Raw genomic sequence first — 25925 nt, 5'->3', positions numbered from 1 at the left:
CAGGTTAATGGAAAATAGATTGTTTATGTAGTTTAGAACTTTCCATCAGAACTTTAATATTTTGTGACAGTGGAAAAATTTGGCATTTAGCATTGAGCATTTACAGCATTTTCCGGATTCATCTGGTGTCATTTATTTTCTTAGAGCAGGGGCAATGTACTGTAGATTCTATGGATTGATTTCAAGTGAACTTCTTGGAGGTATGAAGATTGCAAGAGTTTCATGGTATTTGAAAAGGAGTGAAACAACATGGAGGGATTCAATATTTCAGGAATGTCCATGTTCCATGAATCCACTAGGGGCTTCATTGGGGAATCAAGAGAGGAATTTAGGAGAATATCATAAAGTATTTTTAATTTATATACTTGAGATTGGACTGCGGCAAAGACTGGCTCGAGGGGGTCAGGATTTGACGTATTCAAGATTTGTGAAATATGTGGGGAATTGTAGTGTCTAGCCTGTAAATACATGACAATGTTGCTGTTTGGTAGATTATACTGTATTTAGTTTTTAGTGAATCAACTGAGAATATTGTGCCTCCTTGAGCTTGGTGGCTAGATCGAGACCTTTATGTTTCCACTCTGAAAATGTGGAGTTGGTGAGAGACGGTGGGAAATTTGGGTTTCCCCATAATGTTATATATTGTGAGTATTTATGTTCCCTGTTAAGTTTTTATTCATGCGGATCCAGATGTCGTATGTAGAGCGAAACAGAATGTGGTTAATAGCTATTGCTGGGAGTAGGTTAATGGGTGTATGCAACAATACGCTTAGTGAATATGGTGCAAATATTCCATTCTCCAATGTTGAATCAGTGTATGTGGATGAGTTTAAGAGCCAGTCGGAAATATATCTAAAGTGTATAGTCCAGGAGTAATATTGGAAATTTGGTATGCAGAGGCCTCCATTTTCTTTAGGGTTTTGTAACTTATTCAGTGATATTCTAGGTCTTTTCACATTCCATAGGAACTTTGACATGAGTTTTTATAGAAGTTTTAAATCTGAAAAGTAAATAGTGCATGGGAGCATCTGTAGCCAATAATATATTTTTGGGAAGATTATACTTTTCAATATGGCTGTTCTTTTCCGAGAAGAGAGAGAGAGGGAGATTGGTCCAGCAATCTAATTGTAATCTAATTTTATTTATAAGAGGTGAGAGGTTGGCGTTGTATAAATCATAGGGGTTTTGAGTGATCATAATTCCTAGGTATTTAATTTGGTGGTTTTGAATTTAAATATTGGGATATTGTAGGATGTGTAGATACTGATGGGACTAAGGGAGAAATGGGAAGGATTTCTGATTTATTAACATTGATTTTGTAACCTGAGATAGGGCCAAAGGAAGTTATAATATCCATGATTGCAGGTATAGAAATTAAAGGATCAGAAATAGATAATATCATGTCGTCTGCAAAAAGTGATAACTTGAGTTCCACGTTAGAAATTTTTATATGTGGGAATTTTTGAGGGCCAGGGTAAGGGGTTCAATTGCAATAGCGAAAAAAGGGGTGAGAGAGGACATCCCTGCCTAGTACCTCTTTGTATATGAAAAGGGGGGAGAGAAAGACTTTACATGCAATTTGTAAGGCCTTTTCGGCGGCAAGGGCTAATATCAGGTTTAGCTGCTCAGCTGGTAGATTTAAAGGTGATTGTTGTATGGTTGCTAAGATTCTGTGAAAGTTACGTGTGGAATGTCGGCCTTTTATAAAGCCAAGAAAAAAAGGGAGGAATGGACTATTACTATTACTTCACTATTACTTCCAATGTGCAGCTGCTAATTATGGGGTCCTCATCCCCTTAGATAAGAAAAAAACAAGAAAAAGCAGAAAGCAGCACTATTGAAAGTAATACTTTTATTAATTCAATAATTGTATAAACTTAATGCAATTAATAAAAAAGTATTTACTCAATTTTTCTGCACAATAAAAATTAACAATACACAATATTTCAATAATTTGTCTATACTGGCCAGTATTTAGATGGACTAAAAATAATAAAATAGGAGCTCTCTCACAGCAAAAAAGGAATGATCTAATCCTGAATGAAGTAGATGATTATTTATAGTCAGTGCCCAGTGTAATTTCATGTTTATGAACTCTCTCACAGTTCAACACTGGCTATTGAGCGTCTCAGATGGTATCTGATTTGTTAATCTCCTTTATCGGGAATATTGTAGCCTGCAAATTATAAGCTTTTTATAGCAAGCAAAGTCTTAGTTCATTTTGCCATAATTTTGAAACAAAGTATATACTTGCAAGTGGAGCTCCACATTTAAAGGGGACGTCCTTTTCCCGAAGCTACAATCCTCAGGTCCTCTCCCGCCTGTTGGGTTTTCCAAAATGCAGACTTATCCGGAGTAAAAGTGACCCGGGCAGTGGGGTGAACAGTGGCCGGCGTCGGGATAGGATTGACGCATTTCCCCGCCTCTCCTGAATAGGTCAGCGGCTTCTTCAGAATCCTCATTGTGTATACCGACTAGAGAACGCCGGGTTTAAATAATGCTGTCTCTCCTTTTCGCGCTGGAATTCGCTGTTTGTTCCAAGACTAGTTTTCAGCTTGGACCGCACGCATCTGAGTGTTTTTAGGAAATAGCCAAGCCTCCTTTTTATTCTTTATTGGAACGTAAATACGTGCATACTTTTCCTTTTATTTCAGACTTTGTTTCTTTTTTTTATATATGATTCATTATAGGGAGATATCGGTTTTATGCTCCTTTAATATCTATTTTGACTTTTAATTACTATACATTCGTCTATATAGAGAGAGAGAGCAACAGCTAAAATATGTCATCTCATAAAAAAGAGATACTTTGTATATTTAATCACCTCTGCCTGTGTGCCTATTCTCGGGGCATACACGCGCACAGGAGGAAGCAATTTCATCAACAATCACATATTAATATATTAAATGTTTTTATTATTATTTCTATACATACAAATATTATCAAGAACTCTTGGAGAGAAGGAACTTTCATGCATATAAATAACATCAGAAATGGCTAATTTATTATAATTATTTCTTATAATACCGATGTCACTAGATTATTGTTGATAAATGGGACATATAGGAGATACATAGGAAAGTGTATTTTAAACCCACATATACAAGAGTATGTATTAAACATATACTAATATAATAATCTATCATGAATTTTACATAAACTTATCTATATATAATGAAAAAATATTGAATATAAATAAAAAAGAATAAAAATAATAATAAAAAATAAATAAAAAATATATGTAAAAAATACAGAAAAAATAATTAAAATATAAATTAACAGAATAATAACTATACCTATAAAAGACATTATCAATATAATAATATTTGGGACAAGGATCCATCTGATAAATATATATAGGCAGAAAGCAAGACTCAATTCAAATCCAAATTAGTAAAATTAAAGTTCCTAACTGGTGCCACCATAATAAGTCTCACAGCATTTACGTGGTTCCGTCATATGCTGTTTGACCTGGCGGTATCATTCAGAACATCAGATGCCACTTAATAAGAGCAAGATTACAAACATAGGCAACGTATTTGATAGATCAATATAACGGACAATGGAAAAAGAGAGTCCTTACAGTCAGTAAAGAAGAATTTATTAAACCAAAAGGATATTTGAAAAGACATACACTAGTTCGTGTCTATGGTACTAAAGGGGTTTTAACGATTCTAACTTAACACCACCATAAGTTTCCCAACATTGACGTGGTCCCATCATATATTGTTTAGCTCAATGGTGTCGGTTAGACCGTTCGGTACCATGGAGTTCAAACAATATAGCCGGTAGGATTCGCATCTGCAGAGCCTACCTAATCTATCTCCTCCCCTATTTGTGGTTTTCACTTGTTCTATTGCAAAAATAGAAATTTTGTCTAGCTTCTGATTCTGACAATAACTAATATGTCTAGATAAGGGATGTGTTTTTACTCCACCAGTATATTTTGTCTATGTTCCATATATCTGATGTGCAGGCATCTAATTGTACGAATGACATATTGGATGCCACATCCACAATTTATAACATAAATAACATATGAGGATTTACAATTAATAAACTCTCTTATTTGGAATTCTTCTTTTGATGTGAACAAAACAAAGAAAGTGGTTTTCTTTTTCTCAACTGTTGCATTATTTTTATGCAATTATTGAATTAATAAAATTATTACTTTCAATTGTGCGGCTTTCTGCCTTTTCTTGTTTTTATAAAAACAGTTTGATCTGTGTTGATTATGCTTGGCAGTATTGGGTTAAGATGGTCGGCTAAAATTTTTATAAGGATTTTATAAATGCAGTTTAGAAGGGAAATGGGCCTGTATGAGCCAGGTTGAGAGAGGTATTTTCCTGGTTTTGGGAGAATATTGTAGTATTAAATTGCTTTGGAATGTGGTTATTTTGTAAAATGTGATTGAACACGGACACCACTATAGGAGCTACTCTGTCTGGGTACATTTTGTAGAAATCCCCAGAAAAGCCATCTGGGACATGTGCTTTGGCAGGTTTAAGTGTTTTAATGACTGATATTATTTCATCAAGTGTGATGGGAGAAATCAATGACTGTTTATGTGTGTTAGGAATCTGTGGGTATTCTATGCTATCCCATAAGGTTTGTAGGATCTGTGGGTTGTGTGATGGGGCAGAAGGTCGGTAGAGGCCGGTTGAGTTGTGGGAATGGAGTATATAGATTTATACAATTTCATCATTACTTGGGTGATTTGGGCATTTGCGTTAGTAAGCGAGCCATCATGTAATAGTAGAGGGTTTACATTCATAGGTGGTATGGAAGAATTTAGGATACTGGAAAGCAGTCTTCCAGTTTTATTGCCAAATCTACGATATTTATAATTGGAGTTGAATTGGAGTTTATCTGTCATTGATTGGAGTAGATTGTCTAGGAGTGTTTTTGCTGCATTCTAATTAGTTCTATTTAGTGCCTTGGGTTATTGGATATATGTAGATTATGTGTTTGTTAAAGACTCCTGGAGTTTAATGTATATAGAGGAGTGTTTTTTCCTCATGTTAGATTCTAAAGAATGAATGGAGCCCCTCAAGACTGCCTTCACCGACATCCAATATAACAGTGGGTTTGAAGCCAGGAATTGATTCTTATGTGTATGGTAGTGATTCCATTTCACATTCAAGTAACCAAGAAGCTCTGTGGATTTAGTTAGATGTGTTGGAAACCTCCAACTTTTATATGATGACATTTATTTAGAGGTTTGTATAGTAATATGATTAAGGGCATGGTCTGAGATTAGGATAGGTTAAATTTCGGATTATTTTATTTGGTGAAAAAGACTATTTGATATGCAAATATAATCTATTCTAGATAGAGTATGGTGCGTGTGCCGCCGATAAACATGTGTATTCCCTTTGGGTAGGATGTAGTGTTCTCCAAGTATCTAGTAGTTGGAGAGATTTCAGCATAAAATGGATTCCAAAGGAAGGGTTTTGCCTAGGTCTTTTATCAGTGGAGGATCTGTCTAAGATTATGTGTGATGTTATGTTGAAATAGCCAGATAGAATTATTGGGGTGACATACTGTATGGGGGAGAAGTAATCTTACTATATTTTTGAAAAAGGGTTTTGAATATATATTAGGGGCATAAATGGAGCATATAGCATAAATATTGTTGTACATTTTGAGTGAGGTTATGAGGTACCTGCCTTCTGGATCAGCTTGAGATTTGAGGACTTGGACGGGTAGAGATTTTGAGGCTAGCAATACTATGCCTCTTGATTTGGAGTTGTAAGGGGCTGGTGCTAGTAATTTACATTTAAGCATTTGCACTTGAACTATTTATTGGGGTAAGAGGTATGTTTCTTGTAAAGCTGCAATGTCTATGTGTTGTTTCTGTAGATATAGAAGTGTTTACTGCGTTTTGCCGGAGAGTAAATACCTCCTACGTTTAGGGATCCAAATTTTACTTCAGTCATGTGTGTCTGGATGGTGATTGAGACCAGCAGTTCTTGTTTCCATATGAGATTCTTCCATCCTCGGCGGACTATAAAGAGAGAAGTAACAGGGAAGGCAGGGGAAGGGAGACAAACAAACACAAGACATGGGGGCATAACAAATAATAACAGTAGTATGACTTGCAAACCAAGCACTAAAAATTTAGTAAACTGGCTTCCACAAAAGTAGAAAAACAAGATTAACTGAGAATATTTATGGTAATACCAGATATTCATTAGAGAAACTTATCCGGAAGATAGCTAAGAGTCCAGACCCTGTAAATGATTGTTGCAAATGCCTTAATTAAGAAGAATTATGAATTAACATGCAAAATATGGCTGTGACAGGAGAAAAAGCACCAGTTCCTTTCTAGGAATTGCATCTTGAAAACAGGTGCTGTCCTTGTTTAACAGAGGAAACCCCGGAATGACTACAACTTTACTTTTCTAATGTAGTTTGTAGGAGACGGAAGCCAAACGAAGGGTTGAACTTGAAATGCCATAAGAGATGAACATAAGCATATTATGTATAGAACATAGGGACAATGTAATCTGTGTCTGTGATGTCAGCAAAGGAGACACTTTTGTGGTCTTCTAGGTATGCTTGGGCATCTTCTGGGCTGGAGAAATCATAGTGACTGTCTGCAATGAAGATTCAGAGTTTAACTGGATACATAAGTGCAATTTATTTCTTTTTCATTTACCAGTTTTGTGCATATTGGGGAGAATGCTTTGCGGGATCTTGAGAGCTCGACTGAGTAATCTTGAAATATACGAAGACGTTTCCCCTCCCATAGTAGGTTTTGGATTTTTCAGGATGCTTTCCAAAATGCAATCTTATGTAAGTACAGATAGCGCAGGGCTTGTCTTTGCTGGGGATGGCGGAGGACTCGCCACCCGCCATCCCCCGCCCCGCGCCATCTGTATGTCGGAAGGGGACGCGCGTGCACGAGGTGCACGCGCGTCCCGTTCCGACGGAGCTTTTGCCCGGGTCCCCGCCGGCTTCCCCGGGTCCCCGCCGGTCCACACCGCCCCCCCGCAGCCCCCCGCAGCCCTGCCCGTCTCCCTGAAGCTGGAGACGGGCAGGACTGCACCCGTCGCGCCGCCTCGCCGCCCGGCTATTGAGACGCTCGTGCGTGGGGGACGCACGAGCGTCTCATTCAGCCAGAGCGCCAGATTGCTGGCGGATCGCCAGGGACACGGTCCTGGCGCTCCGCCAGCAATAATAAGCCCTGCTCCATCTGTAGTTTAAGCATCTAAGTAAGACCGGCCTAGGGCAAGTATCAGATGGTCTTGGAGGGTGGCCTACTCTGTGGACTCTTTCTATTATTAAGTCCTTGCATTCTTTTTGAATACCAAGTAGAGTCGGGAGGAAAGCAGAAACAAAGGTATTTAAATGGAGAAATGTTAGAAAGAATTACTTCACAGAAAGGGTAGTGGATAAGTGGAATAGCCTCCCATCAGAGGTGGTAGAGGCTAAGACAGTAGAACAATTTAAACATGCTTGGGATAGGCATATGAATATCCTTACAAAGAAATAAGGATTAAAAAGGGTTGAGTTTACCTGAAGGGTAAAAAAAGGGGCAGACTAGATGGGCCAAATGGTTCTTATCTGCCGTAAAATTCTATGTTTCTATGTTTCTATAAAGCAGGTCCTCTAACAGATTCTGGTAAAGCCACTACTCTTATATTGTTACGATGCGTACGATTTTCAGCGTCAATGATTTTATTCCACATTTGTAGATTTTCTTTCTGTATTTTTATAATTTCAAGTTGTGCTGCATGCATATCATGGGATAATGCCTCAATGCTGTTTTCAATCATCTATACTCTATGTGTCAGAATTTGAAGCTGCTGGTTAATGTCAGATACAGCTTTAGATAAAAGCGGTGTCATCTTATTTTTTATTGCTTCTACAATGTCTCCATATGTAGCAGGAGAATCATAATTTCTGCGTACCTGTGGCATGTCTGTGGTGTCATTTGGGGCAGCTGCCTTCTTAGATGCAGGAGAGGGTGAGGCATCTTCAGCGTCCAGCACCATGTTCGCCCGGTGCCAGAAATTTGTCCATAAGGACGCAGGGGGGCTTCAGCAGGCGATGTGCGGCAGGCAATGTGCTGCAAATTGGTGGGTCTGTGAATGGAGAAGCGGTGTCAGGCTGCCGTCCACATCTACCCGGAAGCGGAAGTCATATGTAAAATACTCTTAACCCATGGTTGACTACTATGGGTTCTCTGAAGCATATGGGGCCTGATTCAGACCTATCTACTGGGTTGTGAGTGTTCATAGCCCAACAAGGGTAGCTCCCACAATACCTAGCACACACCTCTGTACTCTGCTACCCATGTGCATGGCTGAGGCCTCATATGCAGCCATGCACCATTCACCTTCAAATGATTGTTCCCCTGCCCTAAGTGCTGAGTAAGCCAGTATTGAATTGGTGTTGCAAAGGCCGTGGGGAGAAGGAGGCTGGGAAATGCGTGTGTGTTCTGGAGAATGCCCCCAACCACCAGCATAATGCCCCCAACCACCCACAATCACCTTTGCCTTTGCATGCATACTGCATGCACATAAGTGTATTCGAACAGATATGAATGGTAACATGTGCAAGGAGATGTCATTTGTCCTCCTCTTCCCGCACACCACAGAAGAGATGCCTGAGGTCACCATCCAAGGCATAGTAAATAAACCCTTTAACAAAAGTTAATTTATTTTATAGTTAGCATTCCTCTTTAAACCATGAGAATGAACTTTGTATTATTTCACTTTTTCACTGATAACTAAAAAAATTTAGCTTTTACTGGATCCAATGTTAAACAGGTTCCATTTTTTTTTTTTTTTTGGAACAAACACATTCCTTTCACAATTATTGTAATTCAATCAAGCAAATGTACTTCTAATCTATACCAAGGGAAATAAGAACCTTATTACTGTAATCTAGCTCTCTACTAATAATAATCGTATTATGTATTATTACTCAAATTTTCATGTATGATGAACCCCAAGTCCTTCTCTACAGCAGAAGTCCCTATAATAACTCCATTTAGCCTATAAGTAGCTTGTTCATTTTTGTTCCCCTAATGAATTCATTTACATTTATCAACTTTAAACTACATTTTCAACCTTTCTGCCCTCCATTCCAGTTTAATTAAGTCACTTTGTAGATTATCCACATCCTCTCCTGAGTTAATTTCCTTACTCAATTTTGTGTCGTCCGCAAATATTGCAATTTTACTCACTATGTCATTTCTATGTCATTAGTGAATATATTAAACAGGGTGGGTCCGAACATTGAATCTTGCGGATCTCCACTTTAGACCATACCCCAGCTGGAATGTATGCCATTTACCACCACTCTGTCCCTGATTGTGCAACCAGTTTTTAATCCAATTACAAATTGTATCTCCTAACCCTAAATTACCTAGTTTCATTACTAACCTATTATGAGGCACCATGTCAAAAGCTTTAGCTTTTAAGAAGTATTAAATCAACAGATATCCCTAAGTCCAGCCCCCTACTTACTTCCTCATATAAGCTAATTAAATTAGTCTGACATGATCTATTTTTGATGAACCCATGCTGAGCCTTACTTATCACTTTCTCCTGATCTAAGAAATGTTGTATACTATCTCTTATGATTCCTTCTAATATTTTCCCCACAATGTATGGCTGACTAGTCTATAATTTTCAGGGTTACTTTTGCTACCTTTCTTCCATATTGGTACTATGTTAGCTAAGCGCCAGTCCCTTGGTACCGTCCCCAAGTTTATAGGTTCCTCGAATATCAGATATAATGGTAGTGCTATGACAGAATTCAATTCATTTAGTATCCTAAGGTGTATTTCGTCCAGGAAATGTGTTACTATTTAGGTTCTGTAATCTATTTTCGATTATTTCCTCGGGTGCCAGATGATGCTCCGACATTGGGGATCCTGGCAGTCAGTATCCCAAAGTCGAAATCCCAACTACCGGTGCTCCGACAGGGGGGATCCTGACTCACAGGGGCTATTCTCCCTTGTGGATGTCCACAACCCCCATAGAGGGAGAATATCCCCTGTGGCGAGCATAGCAAGCCTCCGGGCCTGCAGCATGGTGAGCGCAGCAAGCCCGCAAGGAGCTACTTTGCACTTGCCCCCCTGTCGGAGCAATGGCAGTTTGGCTACCGATGTTGGAGTACTGATTGTCGGGATCCCCACTGTCGGAGTCCCATACCACACCCATTTCCTCACTCAAACACAGTTTGGGAGCAATGAAGAGCCGAGCATTTCCTCTGTGGGAGATCTTCTGAAGATTCTTCCCTTGAAATACTGAAGCAAAAAATTTATTGAATAATTCCGCTTTCTCTTTTCCTTCTATTACCAGGGTAACGTGCTTATTTTTTAGGTTGTCAATATTTCCCTTCCTTAACCGTTTCCCGTTTATATAACTGTAGTATTTTTTTTAATTAGATTTGCCATCTGTGGCTATTTTACGTTCAGTCTCTAATTTTGACATATTCATTGTACTTTTACATTTCTTATTACGTTCTTTATATGCGGCAAATAATTTGGGTGTCCCATCTTGTTTAAAAGCATTGAATGCCCTCCTTTTTTGGCTATTTGAAATTTGACTTTGCAGTTAAGTCATGTAGGTTTCCTTTTGATATTTGTTCTTTTATTTACCCTAGGAAAATATTTATCAGAGCATTCCAGCAGTATTTTGTTTTAAAGTTTGTGACCTTTTAGTAGTATCCATACCTCTAAATAATTCCTTCCAGTTTATATACTTTAAGGACTCCTCAAACTTAGCAAAGTTTGCTTTTCTGAAATGTAAGGACCTAGTTGCTCCAATATAATTATCTTTTTTTTTAAATTTACATCCAATGTGATCATATTGTAATCCTTGTTCCCCAATGTCTCCCTTATGGTTATGTTAGTAATAATGTCCCAATTGTTGCTTATCAAGAGATCCAGGATTTTGTTATTTCTGGTTGGACTTTCAATAAATTGATACAAATAGTGGTAATTTGGAGCATCCCATAAAACATTTCCCTTAACAGTACTACTTGACCAATCTTTCCAATTCTTTTCTGATTAGTTAAAGTCACCCATTATAATAATGGCCCCTAAGCTGGACACTTTTCCAACCTGTAGCAAGGGGTGCCGGACGGGATCCCGACAGTCATTTACCCGACGTCGGGATCCCAACTGTCAAAATGCAGACAGCCGGGTGCCCGACGGACACCCGCTATTTTCCCTCGTGGGGGTCCACGACCCCCATAGAGGGAGAATAGAATAGGTGGCTTGCGTAGCAAGCCACCGTGCCCGCAGCGTGGCGAGAGCAGCGAACCCGCAAGGGGCTTTTTTGCGCTCGCCATGCTGTCTGACTCCGGGCAGTCGGGATCCCGACGTCGGGATAATGACTGTCGGGATCCCGACTGTCGGAGTCCCATACCACACCCGTAGCAAGAGGTATTTTTCCTCTTCCTTATTTATGTTGGGTGGCTTATAACATGTTCCTACTACTAATATTACCTGTGATTTCTACCCATACCGATTCTACTGATTCCATTGTGCTCTTGTTCCATTTTTTCTCCCTTGCTTCCTCCACAATGTAGCTGTCTTTGCCCTCTATTTATTGGTTTAAGGTTTCTTACTATACCCTCACCCCATCTGCCTAGTTTAAAATCTCCTCAATCTTTCACACCATTCTACCCACCAAGCACCCCTGCCCCCTCCACGTTCAGGTGTAATTTGCCATGGCAAAAAAAGATGGAGACTGACCGAGACATCTGTCCAGTTTTCCAGGAACTCAAATCCCTCCCTCCTGCACCAATCTTTGAGCCACATGTTAACCTCCCTAATCTCCCTCTGTCTCCCTGTGCTAGCATGCAATATTTCTGAGAATATTACCTTAGATGTCCTCGCCTTAAGTTTATTGCCTAGAACCCAAAAGTATTTTTTGAGGACATCTTATCTACCACTGACTTTGCCATTGGTGCCAACATGCACCAAGACCGCTGGGTCTTCCCCAGCCCCTACCAATAATCTGTTTACTCGGTCCGCAATATGAAGTACCCGAGCACCCGGGAGACAACAAACTGTACACCTATATAGTCCCGATAATAGATTGCCCTATCAACTTTCCTAATAATTGAAACCCTTACCACCAGAATCTGCCTTGTGTCCTTCCTATCTGAATTACCCTCCCTGTCAGATGGGGTATTCCTCTGGTTGCTAGAGGAACCTTTTTCTGCCAGCTCTCTCAGCTCCTCACTCCCAACCACAGTTTCTTCAACCATTTGGATTTATCTACTAGGGTTTGGAAGTTCAGAGCTTGCTTGTCGCTTCCTCTATACCTCCAAGACCCCCTTACTGTTACCCAGCTACCAATCCCCTCTTCCTTGCTTGACTCACCCTCTGACCCCACTGAGCCCCCTTTACCTCTAATGTAGCGATGGTAAGATGCAAACTCTGCACAAGGTTAGATATCCCCCTCAGTGTTGCAATGTGATGCTCTAGATCCTTGACATTGGCTTCCACAGCAATCCCCTGCTTGCATCTGGTACAGACATATTCCCTTTTGAGCCCAATGTCCATTGGCGAATACATCTTACAAGATGCTCACTGGTGGAGTTTCTCAACCTTGTTCCCACTCATTTTTACCTAGTTGTAGAAACTGCTACTTAATCACACCACTTAGTATTAAATACCATTATTGCAGAACAGTAATTAACAGTAATCAAAATAAAAAGATGCTTACAGTATTTGTCCTGCAGTCAATCTGACCCTCCTCACAGTGTCCAGCTACACTCTCTGGTGTGAGATTGCGTGTTCGTCTTTATGTAAAGATTGCTACTGTGCACTGTGTGGACCCTTTGACAGGTCATGTACCTGGGCCTCTAGCAAAGAGAAAAGAACAACAAACAAAAACAGAAACATCCGGGACACATGCCTCTTTTACCCTGGTTTATTCCCTTCCTGGATTTAACTCCTTCTTGGATGTAACTCTACACTTAAACAATGGAACTTGAACCAATGGCAGTTTAATTCTTATATTAAATCTAATTAGCAAATTTATTTACAAACCAGGCACATCAATTATAAAACCCGATAAGCAGATTCTGAAATGCAATGACTCATGGGACCATCATACTTATCCTTGATCCCATGCGTTATTGCTTGAAAATTAGACTTTTCTTTTTCTCTTGAGGAAAAAAAAAAGGCTATAATTGAATAGAAAAATAATTACCGTCTGCCAAAAATTAAACCATTTTTCAAGAGAAAAATAATTGGGGCTAACTGAATACCCCCCCCCCCTCACACACCCATTAATGTATGTTTGATTATTTCCATCGGTGGTAATTGTCTGAATCATTTAAAAAGGGATAAAACCATTTAATTGGCTGCTTTCTACTATCAGACCAAGGCTTGGCGCTGTGTCTCCTTACTGTATTAGGACATCTTAATTGTCCTACTCATGCCAGGAATAACAATGAAGCGGGTGGAGCCAAGTGCCAGCCGCCATTAATTATAGACCTAAAGGTAAAAAAAAATATATAAAACTGAGTCTGTGTTATTACTGTTGGTACTTTTTGTTGTTAATATTTTTTGTTCTTCATATGTCATAAATTCTGAGGCCTTATACAGCGAAGGAATTTTTTAAGTGTTACTTGTGGAATTCTATCGACATTTCTAGATAAGCTATGGGGCGAGGGACCCCCTGCTGAGTGACCGGACTCTGTATCCAAACTTGTTTCGCACAGTTCAGAACTACCAGATGCAACACGTGGCCATCGCAAAGTTACTGAGAAGCTTTGGGTGGAACTGGGTCGGAATAATCACATCAGATGATGATCCTGGAGAAAGGGAGCTGGAATATCTCAGCCAGCAATTGAATAATTATGAAATTTGTATTGAATTCAAAATTAAAGTTTCTCCAAATGAATTTAAGTCTGACAATCTTCTTGAGTTAAAAACTTCTTCTACTGAGATTATTGTTATGTGTGGAACAAGTAATGGGATGCCTGCTGTGTTTTTGGATAGAGTAACAAATATTCTTATTAACAAGACAATTATCCTTCCGGTGTCATGGTCAATTTCAGTAGAACTATTGATTATTGATACACATAAAGCAGTTGAGAACAGTTTGGTATTTTCCCATACACCACATCATATCCCTGCATTACAGGATCGTATGTCCACTTCTCATCCATCCAGGGATCCAAGTGACGCATTACTGGAAGATATTTGGCTTCAGTACTTTAGATGCTTGTCAGCAAATTCTTATAAGAATTCTGTCTTTTCAACGATTTGGGGCATAGATTTTGTTAACTGCACTGGTCAGGAGAGATTTAGTCACTTTTATAATTTCTCTGGAGATTCGGCCACCTACCAGGTGTATATTGCAGTCCTAGCCATGGCACAAGCAGTACATGACTTGAGTAAAGTCTTAAAAATACATATAGGAAAGCATGGTTTAAAAACATTTGAATTTGAGCACAAGGTGAGTGCAAGTTATAGTATGTGAACTAATCCGTGAAACTAGATTTACCCAATGCAATTGATTTTTTCAAACTCTGGTTTACTAAGATTTTCAAGATAAATACAGGAGACATTTGTTACAATAAAACATATTAAAAAAAAATGCCACTGTATAGGTCATTTCTAAGACGTCATCTAGAGTACAGTGTTCAGTTCTGAAGGCCATATCTCCAGAACAATAGAAATACATTACAGACTGTACAAAGAAGGGCAACTAAAATGGTGCATGGCCTACATCACAAAATGTACCAGAAAAAGATTAAAAGTTCTTAATATTTATAGTTTAGAGCAGATAAGGGAAAGGGGGGACATGATAGAAACTTTCAGATATATCAAGGGTTTTAACAAGGTACAGGTGGGAGACATTCTTCACAGGAAGAGGAGCAACAGAACACGAGGACATGCACTGAAACTAGAGGGAGGAAGATTCAAGGGAAATTGAGGAAGAATTACTTCACAGAAAGAGTAATATAAAAGTGGAATATCCTCCCATCAGAGGTGGTAGAGGCAAATACAGTATTACAATTTAAACTTGCTTGGGATAGGCATATTGATATCCTTACAAAAAAATAAGGATCAAATATGGTTTGAGATAACATGTTTAAAAAAGAGGCACACTAGATGGGCCAAGTGGTTCTTATATGCCATCAAATTCTAATTTTCTATGTTTCTAACAAAGGGTTGGACCAATTTTTAGTGGAGAAAGATATCCAGGGATACAATCATTAATTATAATGCACAGGGGAAGGTCCAGTAGGGTATATATCAGCCCAGAGCTCAGGGAATGCTGGAGATTCTTATACTATATTAGTTTTATAAACAGATTGAACTCGATGGACTTACATCTTTGTTCAACCTCACAAACTATGTTACTATGAAAAAGAATAAAAGAAGAGGGGGGAGTAACCTCAGCATCATTGTCATTGGAATTATTAGTGCTTTTCTGTGCACCTCTAATGGGGTAGAAGAAGATGGGTTGTCATGTGGAGGACGTTCAGTCAGCCATTCAAACCAGATAGAGGAAAATTGGGAAGACGAGAGATTAGAAGTTGGTGTAAGATATTTAATTGTCATTTAAAAATGGATTCTCTAAAACCATTTTGAGTTTTTTATGATTGCGGCATTCATGAGGTGCCAAAGTAGTGACCTTTTATATTGAGAAAGGGGCATGTTCATCAAACCAAGGATCCAAAATATTTTGTGTTGTGTTTCCACCACCTGGTAAGGCATAGTATCTGGGACAACTTTTGGGGGGTTAACTCTTTCTTGAGTTCATTATGCGAGGCTTCTACATATGAGGGGACATGTGAAGATATACAGTCAATTCATTGTTATTTAGTCTAGAAAAAAAAATGTTATTGTAAAGATTTAGTAAGGCATATGAAGCCCCCTGGCCTTTTTGGTTATACAAATATGTAGTTGTGAGGCTGTATATTATCCCAGAAGGAGCTGGAAGGAAGGCCAAAAGATGCTTGCAGGTCAGAGAAGGAGCAGAGTCCACCTGGACCAAGTAAATGAGACAACCGGAATAAGCCAGCCTTTGATCAAAGAGATGTGGTAGAAACGAAAAGGGAATTGGGGGGATAGATATGGGTTTTGTAGTAATGGCAAATGTAGGGATATCTCAGGGCTAAATGTCGCTATTTTTGAAAAAACAAATTCTAGCAAGTAAAGGTCGGGTCTAGGCTTGGGTGTCGTGTTTGGGGGAGGTTCTGGAACCACTGAAGAACTTGTTGTGAGGTGTCAATCGCAGCTCTGGCAATAAGTAGCAATTGTTTATCAATGGGGGTTTTATACATTTAAAGAATTCTAGCTAAATGCACTGCATTATAGTAGCGGAAACTGTGGTAGTTGTGACCACCATCTACACGACCGTCCTTTAGGTCACCATATAAAATGACCAGTAAATGTTTATAATTCTCTGAAAAACGAAGGGGTAATCAATATGGGTATTCTGTGGGTGCTCAAGGGCTTGAGAACCCACAGGAATTAATGAGCACCCACGTGCCCGTAATGCCAGAGTTCCAATGCGGGGCCACTGTACTTGCTTGTTGAGCCTTTCAACAGGCTTGAGCACCCACCAGCAAAAACATAAATCGGCACCTCTGGTCATGAGTGAGCCATCTAGACGATGGGAATAAACAAGAAATCAAGAGATCAATACTTGATGGGTTTTAGTTGCTGCAATATGTTAGAGAGAAACTGTCTATGCTTCCTGTTGGGGTATAAATGTTTAGAATGGTGTATTTTGGTCATACATTTTACATTTCTAATGTACTGTAATATTGGTAAGATCAGTAGTTGGGAGATGAAGAGAGATCAATATTCTGATTCCAAGGGTTTTACCTGAAGGGTTAGCACTACAAAAAAACATGAGGATATAGTAGTTACCTAGTTTAGGGAAAGCATGAAGTTTAAAGTATGTCTCCTGGAAAAGCATCATATGTACTCATTCAGTATACAGCTTGCGTAGTAAAGTGGACCTTTTTTTTCTGGGAATTTTAAGCCCTTTCACAAAGATCAAAATTTGGTTGCATGAGAAGTCAGAACAAATTGAGTAACCATTTTGCTGAAAAGGTCTTTGCTGCAGTTGGCATGGAGATCAGTGAACCACGATGAGTAAGGTAACGGTAGGGGTAAAAAAATAACAAAGAAGGATAAAGACAAAAACAGAAAACAGCAAAAACATGCAATAAAATTGGAAACGCATCATTAAACATTGAAATGTGAAAAATAAACTGTCAATGAGCCGCTTGGACTGGCACCCATGGCCCAAAATCCTATGTAGGGTGGCTGTGAAATCGCTCTGGGGTCTGGCATTGAGGACGCTGCCTTGGGCGATAATAAATATAAACTTTTTTTTTTTTTTTTAATTCAGTTTTCTTTATTGATTTCCATATATATAACAAACATTACAAAAGCATACCAATACATTCAAGCATATATATATATATATATATATATATATATATACTTGTTGCATATATAACACTACTTCTCTTATCTTATTTGTTTTCATCTCACTCTTATTTATCCCCCTTGGACCCTCCATTCATACCGTCCGTCCCCCCCCCGCGCCCCCCACCCCCTGCCTTTCAACCTCACCTCACTTTCTCATCTTTGGTTCATGGTTTTCTGTTTGTCTCTATCCCCTCTATTTATCATCTTAAGTTTACTACTTATACCATATTTGTGCATTCTTCTATTATTTGTGTTGATACATGTGCGTGCTCATTTCACTCAGTGTTTATACACCAATGCTTCTCTCATGTGCCTACACATATTTGTAATATTTTGACTTTCTCCATTTATCCCATATCATATCGTGCTTATTTGTTTTTTGTGTTTTTCTTATACACATAAATTTCTCATGGGCTTCAGTGATGTTCACCAAGTTCAGCCACTCTCCTATATTTGGGCCTTCATGTGCCATCCACTTTCTCGCTATTAGCACCTTGGCCAAGGTTATCAGCCATTCTGCTATTCTATTATCATGCACAGTCCTTCCCCTCTCTATGTTTATTCCCAGTATACACATTTTGACATTTACTAATGACTTTGCTAACCCTATTTCCATCATTATATTCCCCACCTTCTCCCAGAATCCCCTCAATTTATTACATTGCCATAACATATGGAGGTAGGTGCCCTGAGTATAGCTACATTTTGGGCACATATCATTTTTATTTCCATCGAACTGTCTCAGCCTTACTGGCGTAATATATGATCTATGAATTATGAAATATTGAATTTGTTGAAATCTAATAGATTCCGTTGCTCTGGTATGTGATGCCATTGCCTGGTCCCATTCTCGATCTGATATACTACCCACATCTTCCTCCCATTTTTGTCTCATTTTTTTCCATTTGGGGGATCTTAAGTTCTTTTTGCAATATTTTATATATCCCTGATACCCTAATCTTTTTTTCCTGCATCAAGATTTTTTTTATCGGGGAATCCTGGATATTCACCAACCTACCCCCCCATGATTTTTCCTAATCTACTTCTAAGTTGTAGGTATCGAAAAAAGAACCCTTTTGGGATCCTATATTCGTTCTCAAGTTGATTATAGGTCCTAAAGGAACCATCTTGATACACCTGTCCAATATCTTTTAACCCCACTCTGCTCCATTGTTCCTTAACCTCTGATTTTCCCTCCTCTCCTACCCATACTGGGATCTCTGGGTCAAAACTTTTATTCCCCATAATATTGTTAGCATATGTCCAAATCGTTATTTCTTGTTTTATCAGTGGGTTCCTCACTTTAATTTTATTTCCTGATCGGAGTATTTGTTTGGGAGTATAGTTACCCTGTGTTTGTATTATTAGTCTATTGACATTCTCCTCCACCTTATCCACTACCCATGTCTGAAGCTGGATTAGTTGTGATGCGATCATAGTATAACCGAAAATGAGGAAGTCCCATCCCTCCTTGCGTTTTTGTCCTTGTTAGAGTATCAAGCTTAATCCTCGCTCTTTTTTCCCCCCATATAAATGAGGTTGTTATACTGTCTATCTGTTTAAATATTTTACCTGGTATATACTCTGGCGATTGTGAAAATATATACAAGAATTTTGGTAATATTACCATTTTTATTAATGTATTCCTCGGATGTATTTGAGACATTTATTCCTAGATATTTCATAGTATCTGTCCATGTTAGGGCCATATCATCTGCATTTCCGGGGCATTTTCCTTTCAGAAGTAACATGTTTGACTTTCCCCAGTTAATTTTTAACCCCGAGTACCTTCCATGTTCTTCTATTAATTTTAGCACCTGGGGTATCGTCTGGGTATAATTATCTAGGTACATCATCATATCATCTGCATACATAGATAGCAGTTCTTTATTCTGGCCCCTTTGTTCAAACCCGTTCGGTCCCAGGGTATCTCTTAGAATACAGGCCAAGGGTTCCATTGCCAAGTTAAACAGTGCCGGTGATAACGGGCACCCTTGCCTGGTCCCTCTGGTTAAGGTGAATGGCTCTGTTGTATATCCATTCACCTGAACCCGTGCCCTAGGTGTCTGATATAACAGTTTCACCCATTTTACAAACTGGGAGCCAAACCCAAATTTACCCAGTACGGCCCAGAGATAGTCCCATTCCACACAGTCATATGCTTTTGCTGCATCGAGTGTGACCACCGCTGCCGTATCCGCGTGTTCCCTCACACTTTGTATATTTGTGTAGAACCTCCTAATATTAAGGGATGTACTATTGCCCTTACGGAACCCCGTTTGATCTGAATGGATAATTTTGTTTATTACCCCCTCCAATCTTTTTGCCATAATTTTTGCTAATATTTTGGCATCTATATTAATTAACGATATGGGTCTATATGACTCTGGTTGGGTCCTTCCCCTCCTTCGGGATTACTATTATCACTGCTTCATTCATTGTCTCTGGCAATTTCCCCTCTTTTAATCCTTCATTATATACCTCCATTAACCAGGGGGCAAAGAATTTGAGATGTTTTTTATATAGTTTAGCAGGAATACCATCGCTTCCTGACGCCTTGCCACCTGGTAACGCCCTTATTGCTTGCTTAACCTCCTCCATAGTAACCATTTGCTCCATACTTTCCTTCTCCTCCTTGCTGATGACTGGAAAGCTCACCCCAGACAGATACCTTAATATCTCCTCCTCTCCCTTCTGTACCGTAGATGTATATAATTGCTTGTAATACCGGACAAATGCCTGTGCAATCTTCGGGGCTGTATCTATTTCTATCCCCTGTCCCACATTTAATCTGTTATTTGATGGAGTGGCATTTCTGGTCAATTGGGTCATATAGCTACCGGGTCTATCATTGTTCACAAATCTACCATGGGACAGGAACTTTTCTTGCCTCACTGCACTTGTTCGCACATCGTTCACCCATTCTTTATTGGCCTGTATCCATACATTCTTAGCCGTATCTGTCTTTGTTTGCCAATATACCATTTCAAGCTCTTTACTTTTCTTTTCTAACTCCTGATTTTTTTGCCTACATCCTTTTTTTATCTGTGCAATCCTCTTAATCAGTGACCCCCTTATAACTGCTTTTCCTGCATCCCAGATAATACCTGTAGCCACCACACCATTATTGTTTTCAATGTATTCATGCCATTCCTGTGCCAATTCTAACCCTTCCCCCATTTGTTCTATCCATACTGGATGACATTTCCAGAGGTAACACCCCCTTTCCTGGTCCTGCTTGATCTGCACCATTATGGGTGCATGATCCGGACATTCCACGTGATAGATATTCAATTTTTTCGACCTTTAGTAATGTCTTGTCATCCGCAAATGCCATATCAATGCGAGACAACGAATCATATGACTGCGAGTGGCATGAATACATTAATGTATCTGGATATTTCTCCCTCCATATATCCTTCCATCCAATACTTGCAATGAATTTGTCAAATCCCTTATTTCCTCCCCGACCTACACCTTTTGTTGTATTCCAGCGATCCATTTGGGGGTTCATGATGTTATTAAAATCCCCCAAGCATATTACTTCAGCCCCTGGGATATTGCCACAAACTCAACTGCATGTATCATCACCTTGTATTGGAACGGTGGGGGAATATATACTGCTAGGATACACATTTGTCTATTATATATTTCACATTGAAGGAAGATATACCTCCCATTTTCGTCTATTTCTTGTCTTTTACACAGAAAAGGAACATTCTTATGGATTAAAACTGATATACCTCGAGAATCATTTGTAAAACATGAGTGGTACATCCAGCCCACCCACTTTTTCTTAAGGGCCACAACTTAATCTTTCACAAAATGCGTTTCACTCAGACACACTACTTGAGCCCCATACTTCTTTACCTGATTCATCACTATAGCTCTTTTTATTTTATCATTTAACCCACGTGTATTCCAATATATTAACTTTACCATATTTAGTGCAACTTTATACTTTCATCTCCAGACAGAAGAAAGGTAACAACCCGAGACACTTGCCTATATCCATGAACCATCACATTTACATACATCCCCTTTACCCCTCCCCCCTCCCTGCACACCATCCCCCCGATAGCGAACCTTATACCTAGTCCCCCCCCCCTCCAACCCCCATGCACTCCCCCCACATCTACCCGTGGTTTCACTGCTCGAAATTTAGTCCGGCAGTGTCCCCTATCATCCACTCACCACTTGGGGCTATTCGATTTAACCCTAGTAACCACCTCAATGACGAACTTCCTGGCGTGCTGCCTTTTTTTTTTTTTAAATCAAAATAGAATCAAACCATTGTACTATTTATATTATCCATCTGTGTCAATACCATGTGACGAGATCCATAACAGACAAGACACTGTGTGATGCTACAAAACTAACAGACACCTTAATAAAATGACACTGCCAATGTCATGTCATATATTATATATGCATTTACCGACCCCAAAGATTTCCCCCACCCCCTATCATTTTCTGCGACCATCCAACCATTTGGATACTTCTTCTGGCGATGTAAAGAACTTGGTTTACCCATCAGCAATTATCCTCAATTTTGCGGGGAATAACATTGAGTATTGTATGTTATACTGTCTCAGCCTTTTCTTTACATTTACAAATGTTATCCTTTCCCTTTGGACCTCTCTTGCATAGTCAGTGAACATCATGACATTCACCTCCATCTGATCTTTCCCTCTGGCCATCCGCAGGATGGAATCCCGATCCCTAAAGTTCAAGATTTTTACAATAAGTGTCCTTGCGGGACCTCCTGGTGGCAGCGGCCTGGTTGGCACCGGATGTGCCCTCTCCACACAACACATCGGGGACAACGCCATCCTGCTGAATTGGGTGATTATCCATTTTTCAAACCATTTTTCGGGAGAGTCACCTTCCGATTTTTCTCGGACCCCTACCATTCTAATATTGTTTCATCGTGATCGCCCCTCCATCTCGGATATCTGGCTCTGCATTCCAACAATCACAGCTTTTAGATCTTTTACTTGAGCCTCAAAGGGGATCTGTCTGTCCTCCATCTTGGATATCCTTCCGGATATGCTCCGTCTCATCTACCCGCTCCTTAACGTTTTGTACATCCTGTCTCAAGAGGCCAATTTCATCTTGGGTTCTTTCAATTTTTTCCCCTGGGCGGGCTTCACTCCCATTGATCGCATCTAGTAATTTTTGAACCATAGGCTCCGTTATTGGATCTGCCGTTGCAGATTTAGATAACAATGATGCATTTGGGGATAGTGAGTCTCTAGTATCCTTATCTGTGTTCCTTGTCTGGGGATTATTGCTTCTTGCAAATCTTTCTAGTTTAGCAGCCGTTGCTGCCTGCCCTGTTTTCCCCATCTTATGCCCTTAGACAGTTCGCTGTTAAACAAGGTATCTCCCTGCTGAATGCTGCGGTGCCCCCTTTTTTTCCCCCCAATCAACTGCTTTTCATGCCAGACTTAATGGGATTATACAATACTTAAAGTAAGTCAGTATTGGTAATATTTGATGTACTCACGTCTTCCCTGCTGCTGTTTGCTTATTCTCCCAGCTGTTGTTGTTTTTTTTTTTCCTGTGGGCTTCTGAGGCCAGGGAACCACCTTGCCCACACCCCCACAGCCTGTCACTGACATTGGGGTTGATGCAGTTACCTGTGTCTCAACCGTCGGGGGCTTCTTATCTCATGCCCAGCGACCTACTTCACCTCTTGGTCTGTTGCACTTTCTGTGAATTACAGGGTAGCGGGCCAGCAGGGATCCAATATTATGTCCCTTGTCCACAGAACCTCATGGGTGAGCAGTTTTCTCCGTCAAAACGGGAAAAGGAGGGAGGGGTCCAGCACAGGCACCCAATGTCCGAGCCAGGGCATCCAGGCAGGTCCCCACGTTAGTCTCCGTCACTCGGGCTGTAAGCTGGGATCGGCACACAAGAAAAACACAAGAGGCAGGGGGGTCCAAAAACGCTCCTTTGCCCTCCAAACCTCATTCAGCAGGGTCCAGGCAGCCTCCGGGTACGCGCTGCATGCACCTCACAGTAACTTATTCGGCAGCGACCCGCCACAGAACACTCAGCCAGGGAGAAGCCAGGAGGACGCCAAAGAATGTGGCATATACCCGGGGTCCGGGATCAGAAGGGGTCTTTGCCACTTCCTAGCGGCAAACAGCCGCCGCACACTCAGTCGGGGAGATGCCGGGAGGAAGCCGGAAGATGTGTCATATGCCCGGGATCAAAGGAGACTCATCCCCGCTTCCTGGCACAGATCCAGCACTCGGCAGCACGCCAAGCGGTTCACGGACTCCCGCCCTACGTCATCCTACGCCGTGGTCACGCCCCCTCCCGACATCATAATAAATATAAACTTAGTATAGACATAAATAACCAGTGTGCTTACTGTATCATAATTCCAAACATGGTATAAAGAAAATAATGCACAATGCAGCATCAGTGAGTATATACATATATCTACACATTTCCACCGGTCCGGGACAACAATACAGCTAAAATGACACAAAAATTACACTTAGGACCTGATTCTGGTTCACTCGGTAGGATGCGAAGATCACTGTTTACCGAGTCATAGAGAGTCCACCATGCCAATCCCGCCCAATCCCGCTGTATCCCCTCACAACCATGTAATGGTTACAAAAACTCACCCTCTCACATCGAATGATTTTCCCTGCCTTTGCAAATGTAAGTCATACTTTTATTTGCGGGTTTCATGTGGATGCCCATGAAGTGCTGGGTGTTCCCATAGTGCAGCCCCACCACCACCCCTGTCCCTCTTCCTACTTCGAATGGCTTGGCAACATTGTAAATCTGAACATTATCTTATATGATTGGATAGGCAAAATTAAAACCTTTTCTTGTATTGCACAGCTGTATTCATGAGGGTGAGGATTACTAGGTCAACAGAGTCTAGTCAAAAGGTCGACTCTCAAAAGGTATACAAAGCAAAAGTCGACATGGAAAAAGGCAGATACCGTATGAGTTTTTCATGTTTTTTAGGTGTTATTGTTGATTGCGCACTGCGCTCACCATGCTTCAGACATGATGTCTCGCTGCTCCCAACACAATGATATTCCCCCTCTATGCCCACCAGGAGGCTAAAGTATGAACAAGTTGGATTCATTTTATTTTTTATAAAACTCATGTTGACCATTTTCCATGTCAACCTTTTTCACGGTGACATTTTTGCTTGAACTTTTGACCATGTCGACCTAATGCATGTTGACTTTTTTCATGTGCCGATCTTTTGATCTAGACACTGTCGACCTGATGAACACATACCATTCATGTAGCAATTCTCACTTTCGTTGCACTAGAAATATTCATTAAAGCTCAGTTTAGTGATAAGTGGAATAAGTCAGTATGGGAAATTTCGGAAAGGGGAAATGAGTCAGTTCTTCCCCATGTGGATAATCACAAGGAGCCTGGCTCGGTTATATATAATATATAGTAACGATCAGGGCCGGACTGGGACCAGAAATATGCCCTGGCATTTTTGAGCACACAGGCCCATCAGCAGCAGGCGAGACCCTTGCGTGGCACAGCCGCGTGCCGGAAAGTGGGCGTGGCCTCACAGAAAGGAGGCGTGGCATCACAAAAGGTCGCATTACACCTTGTGGCACACACACCGTTATGCCCATTACAGAATATGACACAATCCTTATGCCCATTACAGAATATGACACAATACTTATACCCATTACACATTGTGGCACACACCGTAATGCCCATTACACATTGTGGCACACACACCAACACCGTAATGCCCAGCACAAAATATGACACACACCATATGCCCCCAATAGTGCCAGGTATGTCCCCAAAAATGCCAGATATTCCCCCAATAGTGCCAGGTAAGCCCCCACTAATGCCAGATATGCCCCCAATAGTGCCAGATATGCCCTCAATAGTGCCAGGTATACCCACAATAGTGCCAGGTATGCCCCCAATAGTGCCAGATATGCCCCCAATAGTGCCAGGTATACCCACAATAGTGCCAGGTATGCCCCCAATAGTGCCAGGTATAGAAACATAGAAATGCCCCCAATAGTGCCAGCACTTACCACTGTTGCTCTGAGAATCTGATGTCCATCTGCTGTGGCTGCTGCCTGCTACCCTTCTTCCGAGGACAGGAGAGCAGCACAGCACATCGTCACACAACACAGCATCTCAACTTCAGTTCCCTGTGACTGAGCCATCAGCAAATCAAAGCTTGCGGGCCAGCTCCTGATTGGCTGCCGGCCCGTGAGTTCTGATTTGCTGATGGCAGCACAGGAATACACACTGAGGGGAAGGAGAGACACGCGATGTGCTCTCCTCCCCTCAGAGCTAGCTGTGGCGGCAATCAATGGAGGGATTGAGGCAGGGACGGACGGGTGGACAGGCGGGCGGCAGGCATCTGCAGTGGCGGCCGCCGCATCATGACGTCCTGACGCATCTGTGACGTCAGTATGCAAATGACGCGGCGGCCAGTATGACAGACTGGGAG

General features: G+C 40.6%; 1 protein-coding gene across 1 annotated transcript in view; it reads left to right on the top strand.

Annotated features, from left to right (window-relative positions):
• Window positions 1-25925, top strand: part of LOC146020059 (vomeronasal type-2 receptor 26-like) — a 41862-nt gene that overhangs the window by 5613 nt on the left and 10324 nt on the right. The window contains exons 4-5 of the mRNA XM_083153260.1: window positions 13635-14441; window positions 15303-15533. Coding sequence (XP_083009386.1) covers window positions 13635-14441; window positions 15303-15533 — 1038 coding nt within the window. The remainder of the gene's footprint in view (window positions 1-13634; window positions 14442-15302; window positions 15534-25925) is intronic.

This window comes from Crinia signifera, chromosome 1 (assembly GCF_055691185.1).
Source record: "Crinia signifera chromosome 1, ASM5569118v1, whole genome shotgun sequence".
Lineage (NCBI taxonomy): Eukaryota > Metazoa > Chordata > Amphibia > Anura > Myobatrachidae > Crinia > Crinia signifera.
This window is presented reverse-complemented; position numbering and strand designations above follow the sequence as displayed.